This window comes from Parambassis ranga, chromosome 1 (assembly GCF_900634625.1).
Source record: "Parambassis ranga chromosome 1, fParRan2.1, whole genome shotgun sequence".
In the NCBI taxonomy this organism is placed as follows: Eukaryota; Metazoa; Chordata; class Actinopteri; family Ambassidae; genus Parambassis; species Parambassis ranga.
The window spans coordinates 14,998,389-15,019,073 of record NC_041022.1 but is presented as its reverse complement, the minus strand read 5'-3'; the positions used below and the strand labels follow the sequence as shown (position 1 = coordinate 15,019,073).

General features: G+C 38.5%; 1 protein-coding gene across 1 annotated transcript in view; it reads right to left on the bottom strand.

Moving 5' to 3' along the window:
- Positions 1 to 19,158, bottom strand: part of LOC114432419 (F-box/WD repeat-containing protein 7) — a 48,798-nt gene extending 29,640 nt beyond the window's left edge. Inside the window, exon 1 of the mRNA XM_028400427.1 lies at positions 18,735 to 19,158. Within this exon, the coding sequence (XP_028256228.1) occupies positions 18,735 to 18,962 (228 nt within the window). The 5' untranslated portion in view covers positions 18,963 to 19,158. The remainder of the gene's footprint in view (positions 1 to 18,734) is intronic.
- Positions 19,159 to 20,685: the final 1,527 nt, after the last annotated feature.

Below are 20,685 nucleotides of genomic sequence, written 5' to 3'. Positions count from 1 at the left end.
TGTGAAGAGGGAGAGCGTGACACGTACACTTATATGAGGAATAATGAAGAAACCAAAGAAACTTAACCATAGAAATAAAAACAAAAACACTACCAAAGCAAGGAGGATGTGGTCTATTAAATTCTCGACTTCAAACTAAATAAAACCTAGCAGGGAAAGAGACACAGAACTCTTTAAGAGTAAAGAAATAATTAGTTAAGCTGATGTTACATCACACACTAGAAAACAAGCAGAGGAAGAACCCAGCTACTGGCAAAAGGAGATCTTGAATGGATAGTCATGCATTCATGTGATTAAAGGTAAAGTACAGTACACTTTGTGTTCATCAAAACTCCACAAAAGCCAAACTTTAACCTTTCAGGGTAGACACTGGAAGCGGTGGTTTAATCACTGACTCAGTTGCTGCAGTGTCCTTCCTCCTCCGTGCCTCCAACTCACACAGCTTCTGACACACAGTCCTAGAGCCCTCCTACACACTGACGCTACACTGCTCTTCTACTTCCTATCTAGGAGAGAATGATAGGAAGAGTATGGTATATTAGGTCATTTGAAAAAATATGAACCTTGAAGAGCTGCAGTGGGTGTGTGTTTGTTGAATTGTTTTGCTCATGTGTAGTGTTTTATGCCATGCATAATGAAAACCCACACAAATTCCCAAAGAGCCCTACAACAGGAAAAAATAATGCACAGTCATAGACCAATACCACAGAGTACAGTAAAGTGTCAATGCAAAAATCTGTTCCAACTTCAGGGTTGTATGTAGTTAGATTTAACAGCTATGCATCTTAGAAGCAAAACATTTTTTTTATTTTAATATCAGCACTGTATCTTAATTGCCATTTTGACTATTTTGTGGATCTTTTCTGAGAAAAAGTGTTTAAAAACAGATGTCTACTATTTCTTTGGTGAAATGTGCACAGCCGATTATGTCTGAAATAATCAAGAGCAATCATCCTGTCAGTACTTTCGCTTTAAGGTCAGGGAGGTTGCATTAACTTGAAGACATGTATCCGTTTAACTTAAAGGTCAAGCTGTAACACTCTTTAACATGCAAATGTTAACCTTGTGGCAGGAAGTATATTGTTAGTTCAAGCTGTCAATTGTCCTACTTCATTCTGAAAAAAGTGTCATTCATCTCGATTAGCTGTCTACCTTGAAACAACATCTCGCCTGTGGCCAAGCTAACTGGCATCTGTGCAGCTGATGCAGGCACCAAAGCAGCAGATGGCATGAGAAAAGCATGCCTTTCTTTTTCAATGGCACATATACTCCTGAGGCCAACCAGCAAGCATAAACACTCAGAGTTTTAAAGGTTAAAAAAAATACTGTCCTTTTAGTTTTGCCGTCCACAGAGGTATTGTTAAAACACAACACAAAGCTTGCATAGATCAGAAGAATGACAGCAACAGTAGACTGAGGGCTTTTGTGTTTTTCAAAGGGAAAAACTCTTTACAAATTTAAGAGCCGTTATAACCCAGTCTACCACACAGTCTTCTGCTGCTTGTATTAGGTGTCAGACTGTCACTTCTTTTTAATATACAGGGCCATTTGACTTGACATGCTGTCACTTCTTTAACTCTACTTTTCCCCAAGAAAGAACCAGCATAGTCAACTGGCCAGTCAATGAAGTGAGCACAAGAGTGGAAAATGAAAGTGAGGTTGGAACAACTTCCCCAAAAATAGACTTCCGTCCGCACACACTGTCATAGTCTCACACCACAAATAGCACGGACAGCTTTAATGTTTTCTGCAAAGAAACCACACTGTCTTCTTTAGGGGATGCTGGCTTGCATTTCTGAAATAGTGGCACAACAACTTTAGGGGCCATACTGCAGAGAAAGAGAGAGAAAGAGAGAGAGGTAACCCGAGCCAGGACAGCTAGCAGAGTTGGTTTTCCAAGCTCATCTAAACAGTGCATAAACTGTACATACGAGCAGACATTTCAATTGGTGTTGGCAAAACTAATTTAATTCAGATCAGCAGAAATTTAGATTTGATGAAAGTTAAAAGTGCTGAAGTACTGCACTGACTGACAGCAAGCATGAGCACCCACAGCAGAGATATCAAAGTGCATCATTATCTTCTGTTTTCACCATCATATGTCATGACCTTTAAGTCAAATTCAACCTGAAGTCACGTTACAAATGTGAGTCAAATCAAGCTATTTCTTTTAGAAGTGCCAAGGATGTGCTCTTTTATTTTGTTCTGAATTTCAAGTTTTCATGCTCCTGCTGACTTGCACAGTGTTTGCATCAAGCTTCTCTGCCATTGTATAGGCTTTACTGGTGAAGTAAGGCTTGTAGTCAAAGTGACATAAGCAACAGAGACATAAAAAAACACATTAAGGAGAATATTTTTTTGTTTTTACATAAATATCATTGGCATATAGTTTTACTACATGAACAAAATGTGTATAACAGAACATGCTTGTAACTGGCAGTCTGATTTTTGCTTATGCCGTAGCATGCATTGTGGAATACTGATCAATATTCCTGACAAGCCAAAAAGCTATGGTTAACAAATCCTTCACCTACAGTTTATTTATGAGAGCCGGGGCTCATCTCACCAATACAGCCTTGACCCTATAGGTGACCTTTAAAATGCACAATAGGCACCCTACAATAGCTGCCATGTGCCTAGTGGTTTAATCTCCACAGCCCATCTGCTGTGGTTGCTGGCTGTGAGTTGAATCTTTGAGAAGAGAGGGAGTGCCCAGCATCCCTCTGAAGCTCATGGGTGTCTCTCTCACTACATCCTGTGGGACAGCTGTATGTTAATGGGCACAAGAGGCCAGGGACAGCAGCAGTCACTGGGATTGCCAGGCAGACACAGAACAAGGAACCCCTTCTCAGTGGGTAGCCAAAGGCATGAACTTGGCAGATTAGACATTCAGGAAACAAATGAGGCTCCATCACAGACGGGCACCCCAAATCAACAACAACACTAGACTGAAGAGACAGCCCCCCCTAGAAAAAAACAAAAAACAAAAAAGGGAGGAGGGAAAAAGATCTTTAGCTGTTGAGTTGAGGGTAAAAAATGTCTTTATGGTGCCTTTTAGCTCACACTCTGTGTCTATTTGCTGTAATTAGTATAGACAACCTCTATCCTAAAGAGTCCTTGCAATGCAAAAAGAAAATGCAGACTTCCATTAGCAGGGTTTTTGTGGCTAAAAACAAAAGGAATTACTTTCTCCTCTCTAACACTGCCAGTGTTTGCATCTCTAGATAATGCAGACTGTTGATCAGCGACAGATATCTCAGGAAGGTTGCACAGTAAAATATGACACTAGGAAACAACTCAAAGAACTCAAGAACAAGCAAGTCGCAGACCTAATCCTGACGTGACAATGACGAAAAACAGGCAGGAGTGTAGGCAGTCCTGGAGGACCCTACCACTAGCCTCCCCTCCATCTGTAAACAGTTGCCTGGCAACAAGATTCGTTCTCTCTGGCCTCCAGGCTGCAGTGCGCTGCCTCTGGCCTTGTCCAGTAATAAGACTCTCGTTTGCTATTAGAGTCAACCAATTCTGGCAATGGACACAGGGTATGCCGTGAATTATTGAATTTAGTAGAGACTGCTAATGAAGGCCTCAGCTTCTAATAGGTAAGGCCAATTTTATCTCAAATGTGAAACAAAATCTTAAAACAGTATATATCAGTAATTCATTTCCATGTTTGAGAAGACTATTAGCTGCTAACCTGATTTAGCTAAAACTATTATGAGCATCAGGCTACAGGACAACAGCTAAACCTCTGCAGATCCTTTTTTCACTTCATTTGCTGGCTTCAACACATGTCTCTAAGGCACTCAGTACCGATGTTGTTTAATTGTTATGCAGTGGGGATGTGCTCACAACAAATGAATACTTACCAAGCATCCTTCTGGTTTTTAAAACAGCCATCAGTATCTGCGTCTGCCCTTGTGTGCAACGTGTCTATAGATCTAAAACCAGCACTATGTAACAGAGGAATGCATGGTCAAATCGTAAACACTCAAAAGAATTCAAATGCTAGTGTAGAAGAAAGTGTGGTCAGTAACACAAGCAAGACAAACTGTTCAATGGGACTGACAGAGAGCAAAGAAGGTGTTTTAACTTCTGGGCTTGCAGGCTCACATCAGTAAAAGTGTCTACTATTTGTATGACTGAACAGATTTTCCTTCATACGCTAAGTCAAGGAAAATAGGTGAATGTTAAACCGTTTTCCTTGAGGTACCTTTCTACAGCATATTGGACAATGAGTTGGGAGTGTAAAATAGCATTGGGCAGTTCATGCACCAAACTGTTCTCTAGAGCTCTACGGTTCCTTGAGTCACAGCTATTTCCCCCTGGGATTAATAAAGCATTTCGAAATCTGATTTTCATATATTATAAGTTAGTTATAGAAATGGAATGTTTGCTTAACTCGGAAAAAAAGGTTTTATGATATATCTCATTTTACAGTTTGGTAAGGGTCCATAAATGGCATAAGCGCATAAACCTGGCAGCTCTAAGATCAGTAAAATCTTAAAACCTGAATTTGCTTAAAAAATACTGTTACCTAATAGTAACTGATATGTACTGGGTTACAGCAATGGTTTTACCTGCATTATTCAGGGAAAAATGACATTTTCAAATCCCTCTTAGGACATAAAAAGAGGTCAATTCTGAGCTTGCAAATTCCCTCCTTGGTGAACTTGGTAGCTAACGCTGACTTGGCAGGTGCATCTACAGCTGGCTAGGGGGATGAAGCAGCAGCACAACCTGGCCACAAGGCTCTCTGGCGGCCCCGCAGGGTCCTACTCTCCCACGCTCATCACAAATTAAAGAGGCCAGACGGACCAAATCAGCACTTTCTCTTATCCACTGTAGCATGCTGATGTTGTAAAGAGGTGTAAGAGGGGCACTGAGAAGATCGGGGGAGATGAAGCATGAAGTGCACATGTGGGCACTTCGAGCCTTTAGCAACTGTGCTATATCCAAGTTCATCTCTACTGCCTTTAGATAATCTCATATGCATGAGAACTTCATGGACTTTATAATTTTGTGGTTGAAGAATTCAAAGCTAACATCGCACGTCCTTCTGATGTTTAAGAAAGTACTGTTACAAGGATGTATATGGAATACAAGAATTCATATTTCATTATTTCATCATCACAGTAGTTCTACGAAAGTGCCCCCTTAAATAGTAACCCCGTGTTGCTATTGAAAAGGACACCTCGTGCCATGATCCACTATTAAGAGCTGTCAAGTTAAAAGCATTTGTGTTTTTATTCAGGTTTACACAGAAAGTGAGTAGTTATGAGGACCAGCAAAACATTACTTCACAGCATTTGCTGCTGAAATGATGGTCTTATCGAGTTCAGAGTGGAAACATGTTTGAAAATTGAAACATAGAACACAGGAAAACAGCTGCTGTGTTGCCAAGGAAAACTCCAAAACTCTGAATTCACTGGATTTCTACCTTCTTAACTTGTTGGTGATATAAAAGGCTAAATCAGCATAACAGACATGCTACCCACATTGTAATGATACAAAGCTAATTCAAAATCAGAACTGAATGATAATGATGGTCCAATCAGGAGTTTTAGTACTGATATCAGTTACTAAATTGTATAGATTATCCCAGGGGAATTACAACTAGCAGTACAGTCCCCCACAATACTTTCTATAAGTACCACCACATTAGGAAGAATAAATATTAAGAACAAACAGAACATTAGCTTATAAACAACATCAACACTGTATATAATGCAATGCAATTCATGCAATGCTTTAGGAGGCAGAAAACACGCACTGAGCATGTTGGCCGAGTCAGATGAATACTCATGAAGGCTCCTTTAAAATGGTGGTCTACTGCTTTAGGATTGCACATCTATGGTACACTGTCAGTGTAGACTAGAGGAAAAATGGATCAAACAGGACTCGAAATGAACTTGTCAAAGCCCAGCACCTGGATTCCACAAATCAACAACTGAGAGATTTAGGTGTGCTTTAATTATATAATTATAATAAAATTCAAAGACTTTTAAAGTATATATATATCATAAACAAAGTTAACTTTAATTTTGGAAGCAACTCTAATCTAGCCAATCCGTAGGCTTGCCCCTGCATGGCAGAGTTTTTCCACTGGACTGATGGTGCACAAATGGTAGGAGTAACAAGCGCAGTAATGAGGCATCTAATTGCATCAGAGGTCTGTTTAAATGAAAGGCTTCGGATGTTGCTGCCCAGTTAGGAGACACAGCTGGAAAATCTAATGTAGCCATGGAGTCCCCTATCACCATCATACATCACAGTGATATAAAAGACTACCAACACACCAAAGATCCAGCTGTTACTTGTTCATTTTTTTGTGAATCTTTATGTGTGTGCACATTTATGTGAGAAGCCCATCATTGATTTTCCATTTTGTATTAGTAAATTACCCCCCCCCCCCCCAATCAGATAAGAGGATATTGATTGCTCTGTATACAGCCTTAAGGAGGCCATGAATTGCTAATCAAAAATGCACATTCTGCAGGGAACTGCAATAGGGTACAATTGCTATATTGAACATTCCAATATTCAGTTCTTGGCCAAGCAAAACAATGCTAAACAGCTAGGGGACCGGGAGACCTAGCAGCAGAAGTACAAGTTGTGTGTTTGCTTTCAATACTAAGTCTAAGTCTTAAACTAAGTCTTAAATTATGTTTAAGACTTAAGTTTAAACTAAAATCTGCAAACTAATACAATGATCTGTGATTTAATTATTAAAAAAACATTCCATAACCAAGAGAATCAAATAAAAAAAGGTAAAACTTTTGATGGGTTGATGGCCAAACGTGCACATATGTAAAAATATGTGTAAGTCTCAGTTAGTTAGAACAAGTTTGAATATAATGAAATATCATACACACTTTATCCAGTGCAACTCAACATTTTAGAGATGGGTTTTACAAACTAAAAACAGGCAGACATGAAAAAAAGTACCATACATTCTGTGGTTTGCCACTTAATGCCACCCTCCTGTCTAATGTCGGAGCTGTAGATGGTAATCATACTTGAGAGAACACTGGAGCATTTCAAGTACTGCTTTCACACACACTCGCACCTCTTTCCAAATGGCTCTTCACCATTATTTTTCCTCAGCAGCAAAATAATTTCCTTTCATGATGAGATAAAGTGTGGGCATACTGTTAAGGTAAATATAAGAATGTATATGAGAAGCTAAAATGAGACTCATACTTTTCTAAGTAGAAAATGCTCAGTCTGTGTGAGGTCAAAGCTGTTTTGAGAAGCAAAAACTGTCAAGCTTAATCAGTTGCTGCTTTTTTAACCAATACAAACAGATACAGTAAGTGTTTGGTTTATGTTTTCACCAGTCTGAAGTGACATGAACATGAGCAAAGATCGGAAGGTATGACTGCTGAAGGTATGAATATGAAGTGCAATGCAAGCCACAAAGATGATTTACTTTAGTGTTAGAAATCACTACATTGAACAAAAGCATAGACTGAGGTTTATCATTTTTGGTTTTCAATATAAACTTTAAATTATTTGAACAGAGCTTCAATGTTCTAATCTTGAGTTTTAAATTAACATTTTCAATAACAGTATTTCAACTGAGGGGATCCATGCTTTGAAAGATTGATTTAAGGATCGATTGCATCACAGCGCCATGACGACAGGGCTGTGCCATTTCAACACATCTTTCATATGCAGCCTTCCTTTCTCTGCCCCAACCAACTCCAAGATTCAATCAAGGAGGGATTTTTCTTTAAACACAGACACATCGTGACAGCTGGTGACACGAAATCCTCAGTCGACAAAGACCCATTCAACATTGCTCTGCACCACCTTAGCCGTTTACGAAGGCCACACATCCTTCGACTGCATCCTTCAAAGGATGCAGCCCCTGCATTGTGACACAGCTACTCTTTTTGGGTATTGTATAAAAAATTATTTTATTTCATTAAAGACAAATAACCAGCTATGGCTGTGACAGCCTTACATACCTTTATGAATAAACATGTTGAAGTTTTTGTACTTGTGAAAAATGTATTATTATTTTTATTTTCTGACTTGTCACAAGATTCTTATGGTACAACTTTGCTTTTAAAGTGTTTCCAAAGAATTAAATGAATGATATTGGAATAGAAGCATGACATTTTCTTTTGCCAATTGAAGCCAATTCTTAGATGGAAATTTTAACAAAAGCTATTGATCTATTGATCAATCTATTGATTGATCTTTTAGCAGCATACCTGTTGGAGAAATGTTTCGAGGATTTTTTTGTACAATTATGTTGCATTAAACCTTTAGACATGAGCAACACTGTGAGAACTTCTTAAGACTCTTAACGTAGTATTGAGTGCTGCACTCATAGTCATCATCAACATCAACAATGTGAACATAAAACATAAAAGCTCTTAGTTGGGAGTGCTTGCCTGTGAAAAATGAGTGAACAGGAGAGAGTTGGTGCTTGAAAGCCAGCAGATGTGTTTGAGCAGTGTGTGAACTACTTATGCATATTAATTTCTGTAAAGATAGAGACAAAACCAGTCCAACAGTCTTCAGGCAAAAATAGAGGTGACTGGCAGGTGTACATGATATTGCAACTAAAGCCTCACCACAGAGAACCATAAGACCACTGACTGCAGCAACAATGTCTCTATGACACATAATGTCTACAAGGCTGAATATGCACAAGCAAGACAAATTCAATAGGGAATGCTAATAAAGGTGCAGCTATAATGCAGAAATCCTTTTGTTTTGAAAGGTTCAGGAGGACACAAATGCTTTGCTGATCACTTAAGTTTTAGTTCATGGTGCCCCCTAGAGGTAATAAGGTGGCATTATGAGTTGCTACTAGCTAAATAAATCTTGAAATGAAATGCTTGAATTTAAAGCCACATAAATAAAAATAATAAAAAAAAATTTTTCTTACCTATGTATTCACAGCAAACCACAACAGGACATAGAAGATAAAAAAGAAATGTATTAGTTTTTAGGTGCATACATACAGTAACGATTCTATGGTTCAAAGTATAGAAGATTTTGTACCTTAATGTGTGCACATTGTACAGGGGTATTTGTGATGTGAGCTTTAGAAATAAAACTGACATAGCTTCATTATATTTAATTGGGTGTTAAGTGTTACAAAGCAGTTAAAACAATGTGACAATATATTAAAATACAACAGAGCTCTGTGGTGGACGAGACACCCCCTCGGAAAGCCTCTGTGCCTTAATGACAGTGATAATATTGACAGAGAAAAAATGTTAAATGCAGTGTCAGAGATAGTTTTAGGGCACTCCTAACTACTTTGGTACTATAAATATTGAAGGAAACAAACAACCTTTAGATGCTCATTTAGCTTTGAGAGCAGCTAAATAGGAAATAAATGTAACTTAACATTGTAGTGATGCCTGAGGTTTTAGAGGCAGATATAACAAAAGAAAGTACTGCCACTGCTAAATAAAAGAAAATATGTTTTTAAGTATAACTGAAGTGACCCTTTGATAATATTATCTATTAGAAAAAGAAAGACATCATGTATCCTGTAAAGTCAAACATAAGGTCTGCATTGTAAAAAGTTATGAACATACTCTGTTTGCATGATTAAAAAAACCTGACTTGTTGGAAAATTGCAAACACTACAGAAGGAATATTTGTAATGAAGGTGTTTGTTGTGTGTGTCTGATGTAATGCTGCGTAGGTGACGAAGCAATTCTGTTTCGATTCATAGAAATCGATTTCACTTTCACCTTTTCTTTGTTATTAACTGCACAAACCAACATCTACGGAGATGGTTCCATTGCCAAGGCTTTGCTGCACAAGCAGCTGAAAGGTAAAAGAGATCCTATTTCTGTGTTTGGCTGCAAAGGAACAAACCAGTGCTGAAACATTCGAAAACAGTGGCACTGTGAAGTAGTCTAAAAGCAAACCGTGAAAACTATACTCCTACGCAGAAGTCACAGAGGTCCACGTGCTGTGAGAAGACAGAGGCGTCTAGTCACAGGAATGAAACTGTAATTATTTAGGCTTTCCTAATTTATTTTATTATGTTTCTTATTTTTCAGCCTTTTGCTGGATCATGGTAAATTCCATTCTAAGCTATCATTTCGTTCTTTATACAGGTGTTTTTTTTGTCTACAATGCAATCCATAACAACCCAAAGATCCCCCTCACCTGCTTTACAGAATGTGAGGACATAATATGAAACACAAACATTACACCAGAAAAGTATACTATATTATATATAAGCAATTATTCATGTTTAAAACTCCAGTCTAATAACCACAAAATGGCCATTTTTATAATTTAATTTTGTGAGAGTTTACTGGCAATTTAACCATTTTAATATTTTGCCCGTCACTGACCTTTCGCCATGTAAGACATTTTGACTTGTCACAGCTGAACAGATGGCATAAATAATGGCTCAGTTCTGTTAAGTGATGCAGTCAGCCACAACAGGGAATCAGCATGCAAAGAACAGGACCTCCCAATGTAGAAAGCAGACATTTTACACTCGTGTTTGCTCTTTAACATGACAGGTAAAAATGTATGTTGTGAAAGGGTCTATTGTTGTAAAAACATTACTCTACAGTTCTGCCATTACAGCTGATAAATTGAGACTAAACCTAAAACAGACTAAACTTAGGCTATAATGTAGACAGTTTTTAATAGAAAGCAGCAAAATGTTGTGAATCAATATGATATGATTAATGTGTTCTTTCCTTTGTCTGCCATCTTTTAGATCATTTTTCCAAAAAAAAAGGTGCTGCTGCAATAAATCTATCATTGTCTGTCTTGGAGAAATGCTCGCTTACTGGGAGCTACTAAGACTGAATGACTCAATGTATATTGAGCAATAAGCAGATCATCCAGAATGGAGTGAGGGCGTTGGTTCTGTTGCTCAGAGATAAGACTGTGGATCACCTGTTTTTGAATGAAATCATGACCGAATGAACAACGGACTGAATAGAGTGCAGCAAGAGAACTCTGAAACTAGCAAGAGTAGATGTTTTATGAATAGTGGGTAAATACTCTGCCAGACGTGCAGCCATCCTCTTTCTGTTATATGCCCATTGAGACCAAACTGAAAAGGGAGCTATGATTTCACATTGCTGCTAATGCCAGAGAGGATGGGTATGTCCTTGAAAGGCAGAGGCTTTTCTGCACAGACAGAAAGGAGTCGTGTATTCTAATTTATAGCTGATGAGGATGAGAGTCTTCACAGAAATTTGATGCAACAGGAAAAGGACAAAAAAACTTAGGAAAATCATAATTATGCCAGCGCTGTAAAACCTGTCCTCGGACTAATATAAACTGTGGTGCAGTGTTGGGGAGATGTGATAAGCCTTCAAACTCATTGATGCACTCCTCAAAGTAACCCCCCCCCCCCAGATTATATTTCATTTTTTCCACAGGTACCTGTAGCAACATGGCCCCTTGTGGTTTTTAACAGAATGCTATTTTTGGTCTGAACACGGCCTTACTTGTCAGACCTGGAGGTATGATAACCAAGGTCATTTATAAAATGGGCAAATTATAAATACGGATGTCAGGGCCTAAACCTGGCAGCCATCCATCGTCTCTCAGTAGTACAAGGCTGCTAATCAATGTCAGATGATGAACCAGTTCCCAAGGACTGAATACGGTCAAACAACCTACTTACTCCTCATAAAAGAAAACTTCCACATAACTACTCCATTCTGATATCTTTCTCTTTAAAACATATCAGCTGGTTTTGCCCTGTATGAGGCCTTGCATTCTTCAGAGGGTGTAATCCCCTTGTAGCTGAGTAAGGATTCAAATTTCATCTTAACCTCTGAACAGCGGGCCTCTGTGGCACCTTCTAAGGTGTGCACAAGCTTACACTAACCTACAGAAGTCACTGTTCTTGCCGTTACAATAATAAAGAGGCACTTGATACTCCATCATCTGCAATATTAGGAGGAGTTATGATCAAGGTTTTTTATGCAGATAGCTAATGTGAAGAGTTTTAGTGTGTTACCTACTTTGTTTAGTAGCTTAGTAGCTTTTTAAATGTATATATTCTAACAGTGTGGTTTTAAGAGACTGCCTCACCAGTAAAGCAAATGCAATCAAACATCACATTACAGGAAAATATCACATACTAAAACCGTTATTACGGGAAACTTCAATAACCTGACTTCAGACACTGACATTTTCACTGCAGTTTAAGAGTACAAGAGGTCACAGACTGCAGCAAGTGTCCAGACAGCACTGCAGCACATCAAAGCAGGGAGACCACACACTGACTCAGACAGCAGGGTTCATGCTGAGATTAGACAAACAATGCAGACGGTCGCATCAGTTACAGCCAGTCAGCTATCCATTCACAGGCTGTCTTCACCGATGACCAGATTATAGCAAGCAGCACACTGTGAAAGGCACAGAGGCGACTCGCTGAAGGTCAGTGAAGAGAATTTCTGATACTTAAGACAGGGGGAAAGGGACCAGACGGCTTATGATTCTGGAGGAAAAAACACAGCTAAAACTGATGGAGGTGCTCCTTGTACAAAGCATTGGCAGTACCACTGATTATAACAACAAGTGAAGCAGGATTCAGGAATTCTGCCCCTCACCTGTGGAACAAACTTCCTGAATACCTGAGGTCTGCTCAGACAGTCAGTATATTTAAGTCAGGCCTGAAAACACCATTGTTTACTGACTCTTTCACTGAAATTCCTGTACATTAATCTTTATTATTAAATATTTATTCATAGCTGTCTTTTCATATTTCATCTTTTATGATTATATTATCTATGCTGTTGTAAAATGTTTCTTTGATTTTAATATCCTCTGTAAAGCATTCGGAATTGCCTTGTGTACGAATGGCGCTATGTAAATAATTCTTGCCTTGCCATAACAAATGCTGTTACCATGGCTACAGCCAACAACTGAGCTGATCAGGGCAGAGTCTATGTAAGACCTTTGGCTACTGAAGTGACGAAACCTAAAGAAATGATGGTGTAAGTAGATCCTCAACAGAGTACCTGCAGTGTTCCAAGTACAAACCGAATCATCTAAATAATAGATCCATCTTCAAAATAAAAATAACCATATGCTTGTTACCTTTTTTAGATAATATTTACAGTACGCAAAAATCTTGATAGCAAAAAATCCTCTATGCATGAGAAATCCTGTGGAAAAAAATGACTTTGTTTTCAAAAATGTATCAAGCATCTTTTCAGAACAGCCTGAACCCCAAATATATTCAGTAAACCAGGTTATAACAGGGGAAAAAAAGCAGCCAATCCTCACACTGAGGAATCAAAAGCAATTCTTAGAAAACACTTCAGTGACTGAGACTAACAAAGGAACTCCAAGTTCAACCGTTTCAAACATGGCAAGCATTTAGTTGCATTTTTATGAGAATCCAAAGCCCCAAACACTATCATCACAGGTTTGACCTTTCTCAACCTTTAACCCGAAAAAGACTAAAGAGCTTTTGAGAGTGAACAATCAGAGAGAGAGAATAATGAATGAAGTTCCTTAAATTATGAATTTTGCTTAAGGGGGAAATATATAACAGACAGCTTAGCAGCTGAGGGTTTACAGTTTGCAGCTTAGCTTTGTTAGAACTCAAAGAGTAAATATTTCTGCAGCAGTCAAATGTAGATGAACTTCAGAGCTGGTTACCCATGTGGCTTATTCAAACTCAAGTCTACTGAGCGTCCAATAGTGCTGAATTATGAAAGAAAAAATGTGCTCCATACAGCACCACTGAGATGAATTATTTAACTGGAAAAGAGATGTGGGTGTTTGTTTATGTGGAAGATAAACTGTTTGAGAGCTTTTTATTTTGCTTCACGCCTTCAGTTGAAAAAGACAATGTTTCGGAGCTGTGACACTTTTCTAAAAGGCAGAGTTTATCTTTTTCTCAGCTCCTGTCTAACAGCGTGGGAAATGTCACTGCCTTTAGGCAGCCTCATGGCAGGTGGGACCACAAAGCTATCCAGTATGCTCTGTATGTAAAGTGCCACAACACTATAACATTATACAACACCAGCTTGAACTCAGCAGGTATTTAGATCAGGATTAAGTCCAACGATCATATGACAGCTCTATCATTAACAACAACTTGACATTTGTGATTACTGACAACAGAAAATCTGCTGCATATGACATACAAAACAAAAGATGCAGAAGGTGTGTATTCATTCTAAATTAGAAAAATAGAAAAAGCCCAAGCAGATAAAGTGACAGCAAAGTAGGTTTCTCACAGAGGTGCTATATAGTTTTGATTCTGCTTTTAAAGCGGTGTTTAGCTGATCTGGGAGCCGAGTAGCTAGCCCACTGGATCTGTATACTCCATGGAATGGGACCGCTTCTCAGAATAGCCAATGGCAGATGCCTTCCCTCCGTGTTATTTGGAGCCCAAGGGCAATGGAATCCACTCTCCTGCAGTGCACTCTGGTGCGGTGCTTACTTCAGGTCAGACAGGAGTATTTTAGGTTGGAAAAAAAAAAAAAAAAAAAAAATCAGCCATCTTTTAATCACTGACTCATGCAATGAGATCAGATGGATGAAGATTAAATTATGCAGTGTGTATCAACAACATATTTTCTTTTAAATCTAAAACACAGGCATAGTACAGCAGCTTGTCTATAAAGCACTGTCTTATTTCTACATTTTTGGGATGAAGATGATTTTTCTATTATTTTTGTTATTTTCTACAAAATGTAAAAATAAATTATTCATTCAATATACAAAATATCATTACAGGGATTTCATTTCTTTAATGTCTTATTTTGTTCCAACTCCAATCCAACTTGTTTTGTTTGTAACAAAATATTCAGTTTTACTGCCAGAGGAGACGTGCTTAAACGTTTAATAATAACTGGCAACAACACATCATTGGATATCAAAGTCCCGTTCTTATATCATAAGACAACAAGTCTTATGATAAGAGAGGTCAAGACTTCTTCTTTTTCCAGGATGGTGTTGTATGATGCAAATAAAACACTTCTGTTCTTAACTCACACTAAATAACCATGTATGTTAAGACCTGCTCAACTGCTTTTATTTGAGTTCAACAGCAACACTCAGAGGGATCTCTTTTTAGTTTCATGCTGGCTTCACTCTTGCCTGTTACAATGCATTGCATCAGTAATGGAAGAAAAAGAACAAAAAAGAAAGAAAAACTTCAAAAGATTAATTAGTTTCTTGTCCTGTCAAACACAATATTCTGCATTTGGGTATCTGCAAAACAGGGAAAAAAAGGTTACAAGGTCTGATTGATGGAGTTTGCGGAGCTGTATGATACCGTCAGGGGAGCTTTCTTTACAACCATTATCTACAGAGACAAACACGAGTAAAGGCAGCAGCTGCTCCAGGGCAGTCTGCTTATCTCAAGTGATACACTGACAGCAGCTGAACAATGAAGAAGTCAACTTTTAATGTACATAAAAGTTGAAAACAAAAATTCCAGCACATTTTCAAGACACTTAGAGGAGATTCAATAAGGTTCCTTTAATTTAATGGTGTGAATCTAAGAGTACATAAAAATCTGTATTGCAGATGTTGTTGTGAAAGTTAGTACTTTAATCAGGTGTTGTTTGTGCTCCTGCTGTGTCAATTCTTCAATTTAAGCAGAGGAGAATTTATTTTCCGCCATTACAGCTTCTTGTAAAATTTGTGCAGCTTATGAAATGGTTTCTCCACATAATATTAATATGTATTTTAATGACGAAGTAAATTCTGTCCACATATAATATCTGTTATTGAAATGGTATTAAAATGAACTAAGCACAATCACATTGAAGTTAGCTGAGGTGAAAATGAGGATTCACTAATGGAAAACAGTTGGTTTTGTAATAGGAAAAGTAAAGACAAATATCATGTGAGCCTCTATCGGGTCATCTGACCTCCAAGGACCAGGATCCGGTGCGGTATCATGTCACCCTAGTTGTCACGTACCAGACGGACACACAACTCAAATTGAAAGAGAGTACAAATGTCCTCAGTGTATCCAGGCACATGTTCTCAAAAATAGACAGGAAAATCGTTCTTTTTAAACAGTGATAGGAGAGTGATTATGATGCAATGCTTTATACTTCAGTAAAATAAACATACATAAACAAATAGCAACTGAGTAATTTAAACTAATAAAACATTTTTTTTTTTATTTAAACAAGCGAAGGAAAAGAGAAATGCAGAAAAAGATGCACAAAGCCACCAGAACAGCCCCAGGGCAACTTCATCTCAACAAACCAACCAATAAATAAAGCAAACAAAATGTGGACAAAAATAATTTCACAGCAGTTCCTCTGACGGGAAGCATACAGGAAACCCTGAGGCCATAAGCAACTCGCTAAAGAAAGTTGCAACACACCCACAGCACCTGCTCAAACAGCAAATGCATCTTGCTGATAGCTGTTGATGCACACATAGCTGTTGTGGGCAAGTCCAGATTGCCTTACTCAACAGTCCAGCAGTGCTGGGTGTGGTAGGTGACAAAAGTAATACCTCAACCAAAACCGTCCTGCTGTTAACGTTCCATATCTTGATAGCCATCTCCTACAACAGCTGGATGCCTATTCTGGCTGCAGGAAATAGAGTGTGGATTCCCCTGTCACTTATCAAAATAGATTTAATACAGGACTTTTAGTTTAAGTACAAATAAGACTTTTTAGTAAGATCCCCACTAAGCCATGCAAGATAAAACCTCTTGCAAAGTGCAACAAGGAAAAAGGGCGAAGCTTAAAAAAAAGTGTTTGTACAATTGGTTTCTTCTGCAGACATATTTTCATGCTACTTAAGCTGTACGATACCACAGAGACCCTGAGAAATCTCAGGTATGCCATTCATTAACAGCTGCCACATGAGCAGGACAGCCCACGTGGCTCTTGGTCCGCGTGGAGCAACAGTAGGGAGAACTCCGTGAACTGTCCCTGTAGGACTGAGTTTGTCCAGCAAAACAGACTGTGTAAACATGTTTAAAATCCGTCTGTTGAGTCAAATGCTTCCTGACTTGCATTTTTAAACAACAAATAGTCAATACAAAGTGATGAGCAAAGGTACAGATGCCCCGGTTTTTCTGTGCAGTTCTTCGATCAATTTATAATAACTCTCCATGTCGATTTTGGTCAGTCAACCTGAAAATATAGATTCATGAACTCACATCAGCATGCTTACAGCCTAACTGGTTCATAATGTCAATGCTAAGCAGGGACAGTATTACTCATAGTCACTACATTAGATTAGCATGCTATTTCAGAAAGCACAGCTCACAGAGACTGATGGGAATGTCATTATTATTGCCCGCATTTGTTCATTATCCAACAAACGGAAAAATGTATGTTTTTTCCCTTATGAATGCAACATAAAAGTTGCAGTTACAGTTTAAAATATGACCCTGTGTGTAGAATTCTAAACTGAGACACTTCACTCAGATCTACAAATGTGAAGTCCTAAGGGAGGTTTCCTTAGGAAAAACAAAACAGTATCTGAATCATCCTCTCTTCAACAACTGATGATCATTTCACATCCAGTGACTAAATATGTTGACTGACACCATCATTCATAGAATCTAATAGAGGAACCACAAAAGTTGGAATCAAGACAAAGTTTCTGATGCTGAATACAGGCTGTATATCAAACTACAAGCTATATGCAGATATGATCATCTTACCCTACACACAGATGGAATAGATAAAGTGTTTGCTTTTTGTTTCAACGTGATGTAAAAAAAACCATTCAAATTAAAGTAGTTTTCTAGATTTACATTTTTAAGCCTGTTGCTGGGTAACTAAAGAATCCTCTGCTGTGCTCCATCTCTGCTTATCCTTGAAACTCACTGCATAACTAGTACATAAACAAAAGTAATTAAGGCTACATCATCGTAACAGTCCTTTTGTTTTTTGAGAACCACAATCCAACTTGTTTGTTTTGTTCAAGGTAAAAGTAAATACAGGAAAAGGACATGCCAACACATTTCTAGTATAGTCTTTGCCCGTCTCCAAATTTTTGTTAGAGCTTGGAAGGTGATATTTTTGTCTGCTGAAAACATTTAAGAAACACTGTGAGCATTACTGCAATTAAAAAGACAAACGCGAGAAGAGATGCTATCCTGTTTCATAGATTTTAATGTTTGAATCACTTCTAAGTCTTTTACATCTTAAAGAATAATGCATTGTTTAGTCCAGATATTTAATAATCAATATAAAAGTAACCGGTGAACCAGCTTGTGCATGTGTTCCAACCGGCTTTAATCATTTGTAGTTATGTATAGTTAGGGATCACCTATATTTTAAAATGTGACAATTTTACCTAACCAATATAAAAAAAAGCACTAACACAACATTTATTACAACCGCTATAATCATGATTCAAAAGGTCTGAACTCAAGAAATGGAAGTGTTTTCCTTTTCACAACATAAATCTCCTCATCGAAAACCTTTACCTAAAAATAGGTTCGTTGGCTACAGCCTTTTTAAGGTTCTATATTGGCGTCCGTCATCTGCCACGGGTGGAGCTGTGGCACGCAAGCCTTACATCTTTGTGCGTTTAGAGACAACTGACAGAAGAACAAAAGTATGTTATTTTATTCTTATTTAAGTTATGTAAAATACAAGCTTTGTTATTAAAGTTGGGAAGAAATCGACAAAAACGAAGTAATTCAGGGTAAGTAAAGAAAACCAAGGTGAAAAGGGGCGAGAGTGTGTGATGACCTCTGATATTTTAGGGACTGCTGTTAAACTGAATTCTAATTGCATTGTTGACTGAATATGTACAATACTCACCCGTCTGCGACAAAAAGGCAAACCCTGAGCAATGATGTTGATGCTAAATATCTTGAGTACTTTCTGAGGGTGTAACGACTTTGTTGCGATGTCCTTTGGGCCTGCCACGTTGAGTGTCTGGTTCTCCAGTTGCACATGTAGCGTCTTCTCTTTGCCACTGGCGACATTTGGCATCTTTCTCCGAGCACCAGACGACGAGAAACGAGGGATAGGGCAATGCCGCAGCATTGCAAAAAATAAAACACTCTAATGGATCATGTCCAAGAAGAAGCTCTGAAAGCTGGCTAATCAATGTCACAAGCTGATGGCTTTTCTTAAATTACTGTAGTAGCTTCCTTGGACCTCCCAACCATTGTGCAGATGTACCAATACTGCACTTGCTGAGCTCTTATCTACTCAGAACTCATCCCCTTGCTGACTGGCACCCTTTAAAATATCTCTGGGGTGTGAGGTCACCGTTGCGCCCAAGCCAGTTACAGCAGCTGCTGTCGGGGCCTGAAAAGAGGATGGACCAACTCAGCCTGCCTCCCCCCCTCAGACAGGCACTGTGGAATCTGCTCTCATGGCCCCTCAGTGATGGAATTTGTAGCAAGAGTCGTCCCACGCAGCATGTGTACAGGGAACTTCCTCATTGTGGTCATTCTCCAACCAACCCCCCCCCCCCTTCCTAGTGCTTCCAACTTGGTGGCCTATATCATCCCTGTGCCCACTTAGGTTTATCTGATGAAAACTGCCAGTACAAGAAAACAAAAGACTATCCTCATCTGAGTCATATTTGTCAAGCATAGTGTTGAAAGTAGGATTTGTTATATGCCAACCTTCTCTGACTCTTCCGCAAAGGTGTGAAGGAATGTCAATAACTCTGTCTATGTCAGCAAAGAGGCTGAGAATATTTAAGGGGACGATCACACATTTGTCCAATGCTGGGTGACACATGCACTTAAACAAGGATTTACTTGTGTGGAGGAATGCTGAATGTAGAGGAATGCACTTTAAATTCTATTTGTAGTATTTTTACATCACATTTTTTACAAAACATGGATGTATATATTACATCAGCATTTCACCAACTCCATGTCACAAAATGCTAAGTACTATGCCATTAGTTCAAAACACAGACAGACAAATGGAAAAAGACAACTTTCCCCATGTGCATTTAAATGTCCAAACACATGGTAACAAAAGACCTACAGGGCTTAACCCCTCTTCTATTCTCACATCCACCATTGTTTGAGGAGGATTACAGCGCCTGACCATCTACACCGAGTACACTGAGCGTCCTGATACACCAGTCCCGACAGCCCAGCCATCGGACGCCATTGAGTTAACAGTGGCTGACCAACGCCCACAGCTTTTAACAGTATGTTCAGCACAATTGGTGCAAAGTTGAGGCCTTATCGCCAACTGTTTAGTCAGTTGAGCGTGCTGGATTAACAGTGAAGCCAGCCGACGAGAAAGAGAGCCACCTAATAGAGAATTTGGCTTGGTAAATTAGGGATTTTACCCGTTCAGGGAAGTTTTTCTTTTCTATTCACAAACAAAAATGCCACATTGAGAAAGTAATGTTGCCTTTCCAATGTGAGCTGCTGTGTCCAAAAATCCATTTTCCAAGCATGCAAAGCTAATATGGTAAAGAAAAAAATGAGTCACTTTGTGACTGTGTTATGACAATTTAAGATTCCATGAGCATTTGAGTTTTAGTATTTAAATGTCAACTTTTCAACAGTCAAAATCTTTTTTAACAGTCATTATTTGCCTGTCTACAGAAACAATGGATACCAAGCGACATCTTTCATAGACAAAGCGACAGAGACAAAAATCAAAGGAAGCAACAAAGTATTTCCATAGAGAGCTACAAAGAGCAGTGCCTAACTACAAAAGTGTCTGATGTATGTGTTCACTGTTGTGAAATCTATTCTAAATAACTGAACAATTTATTTTCCCTTAAAGA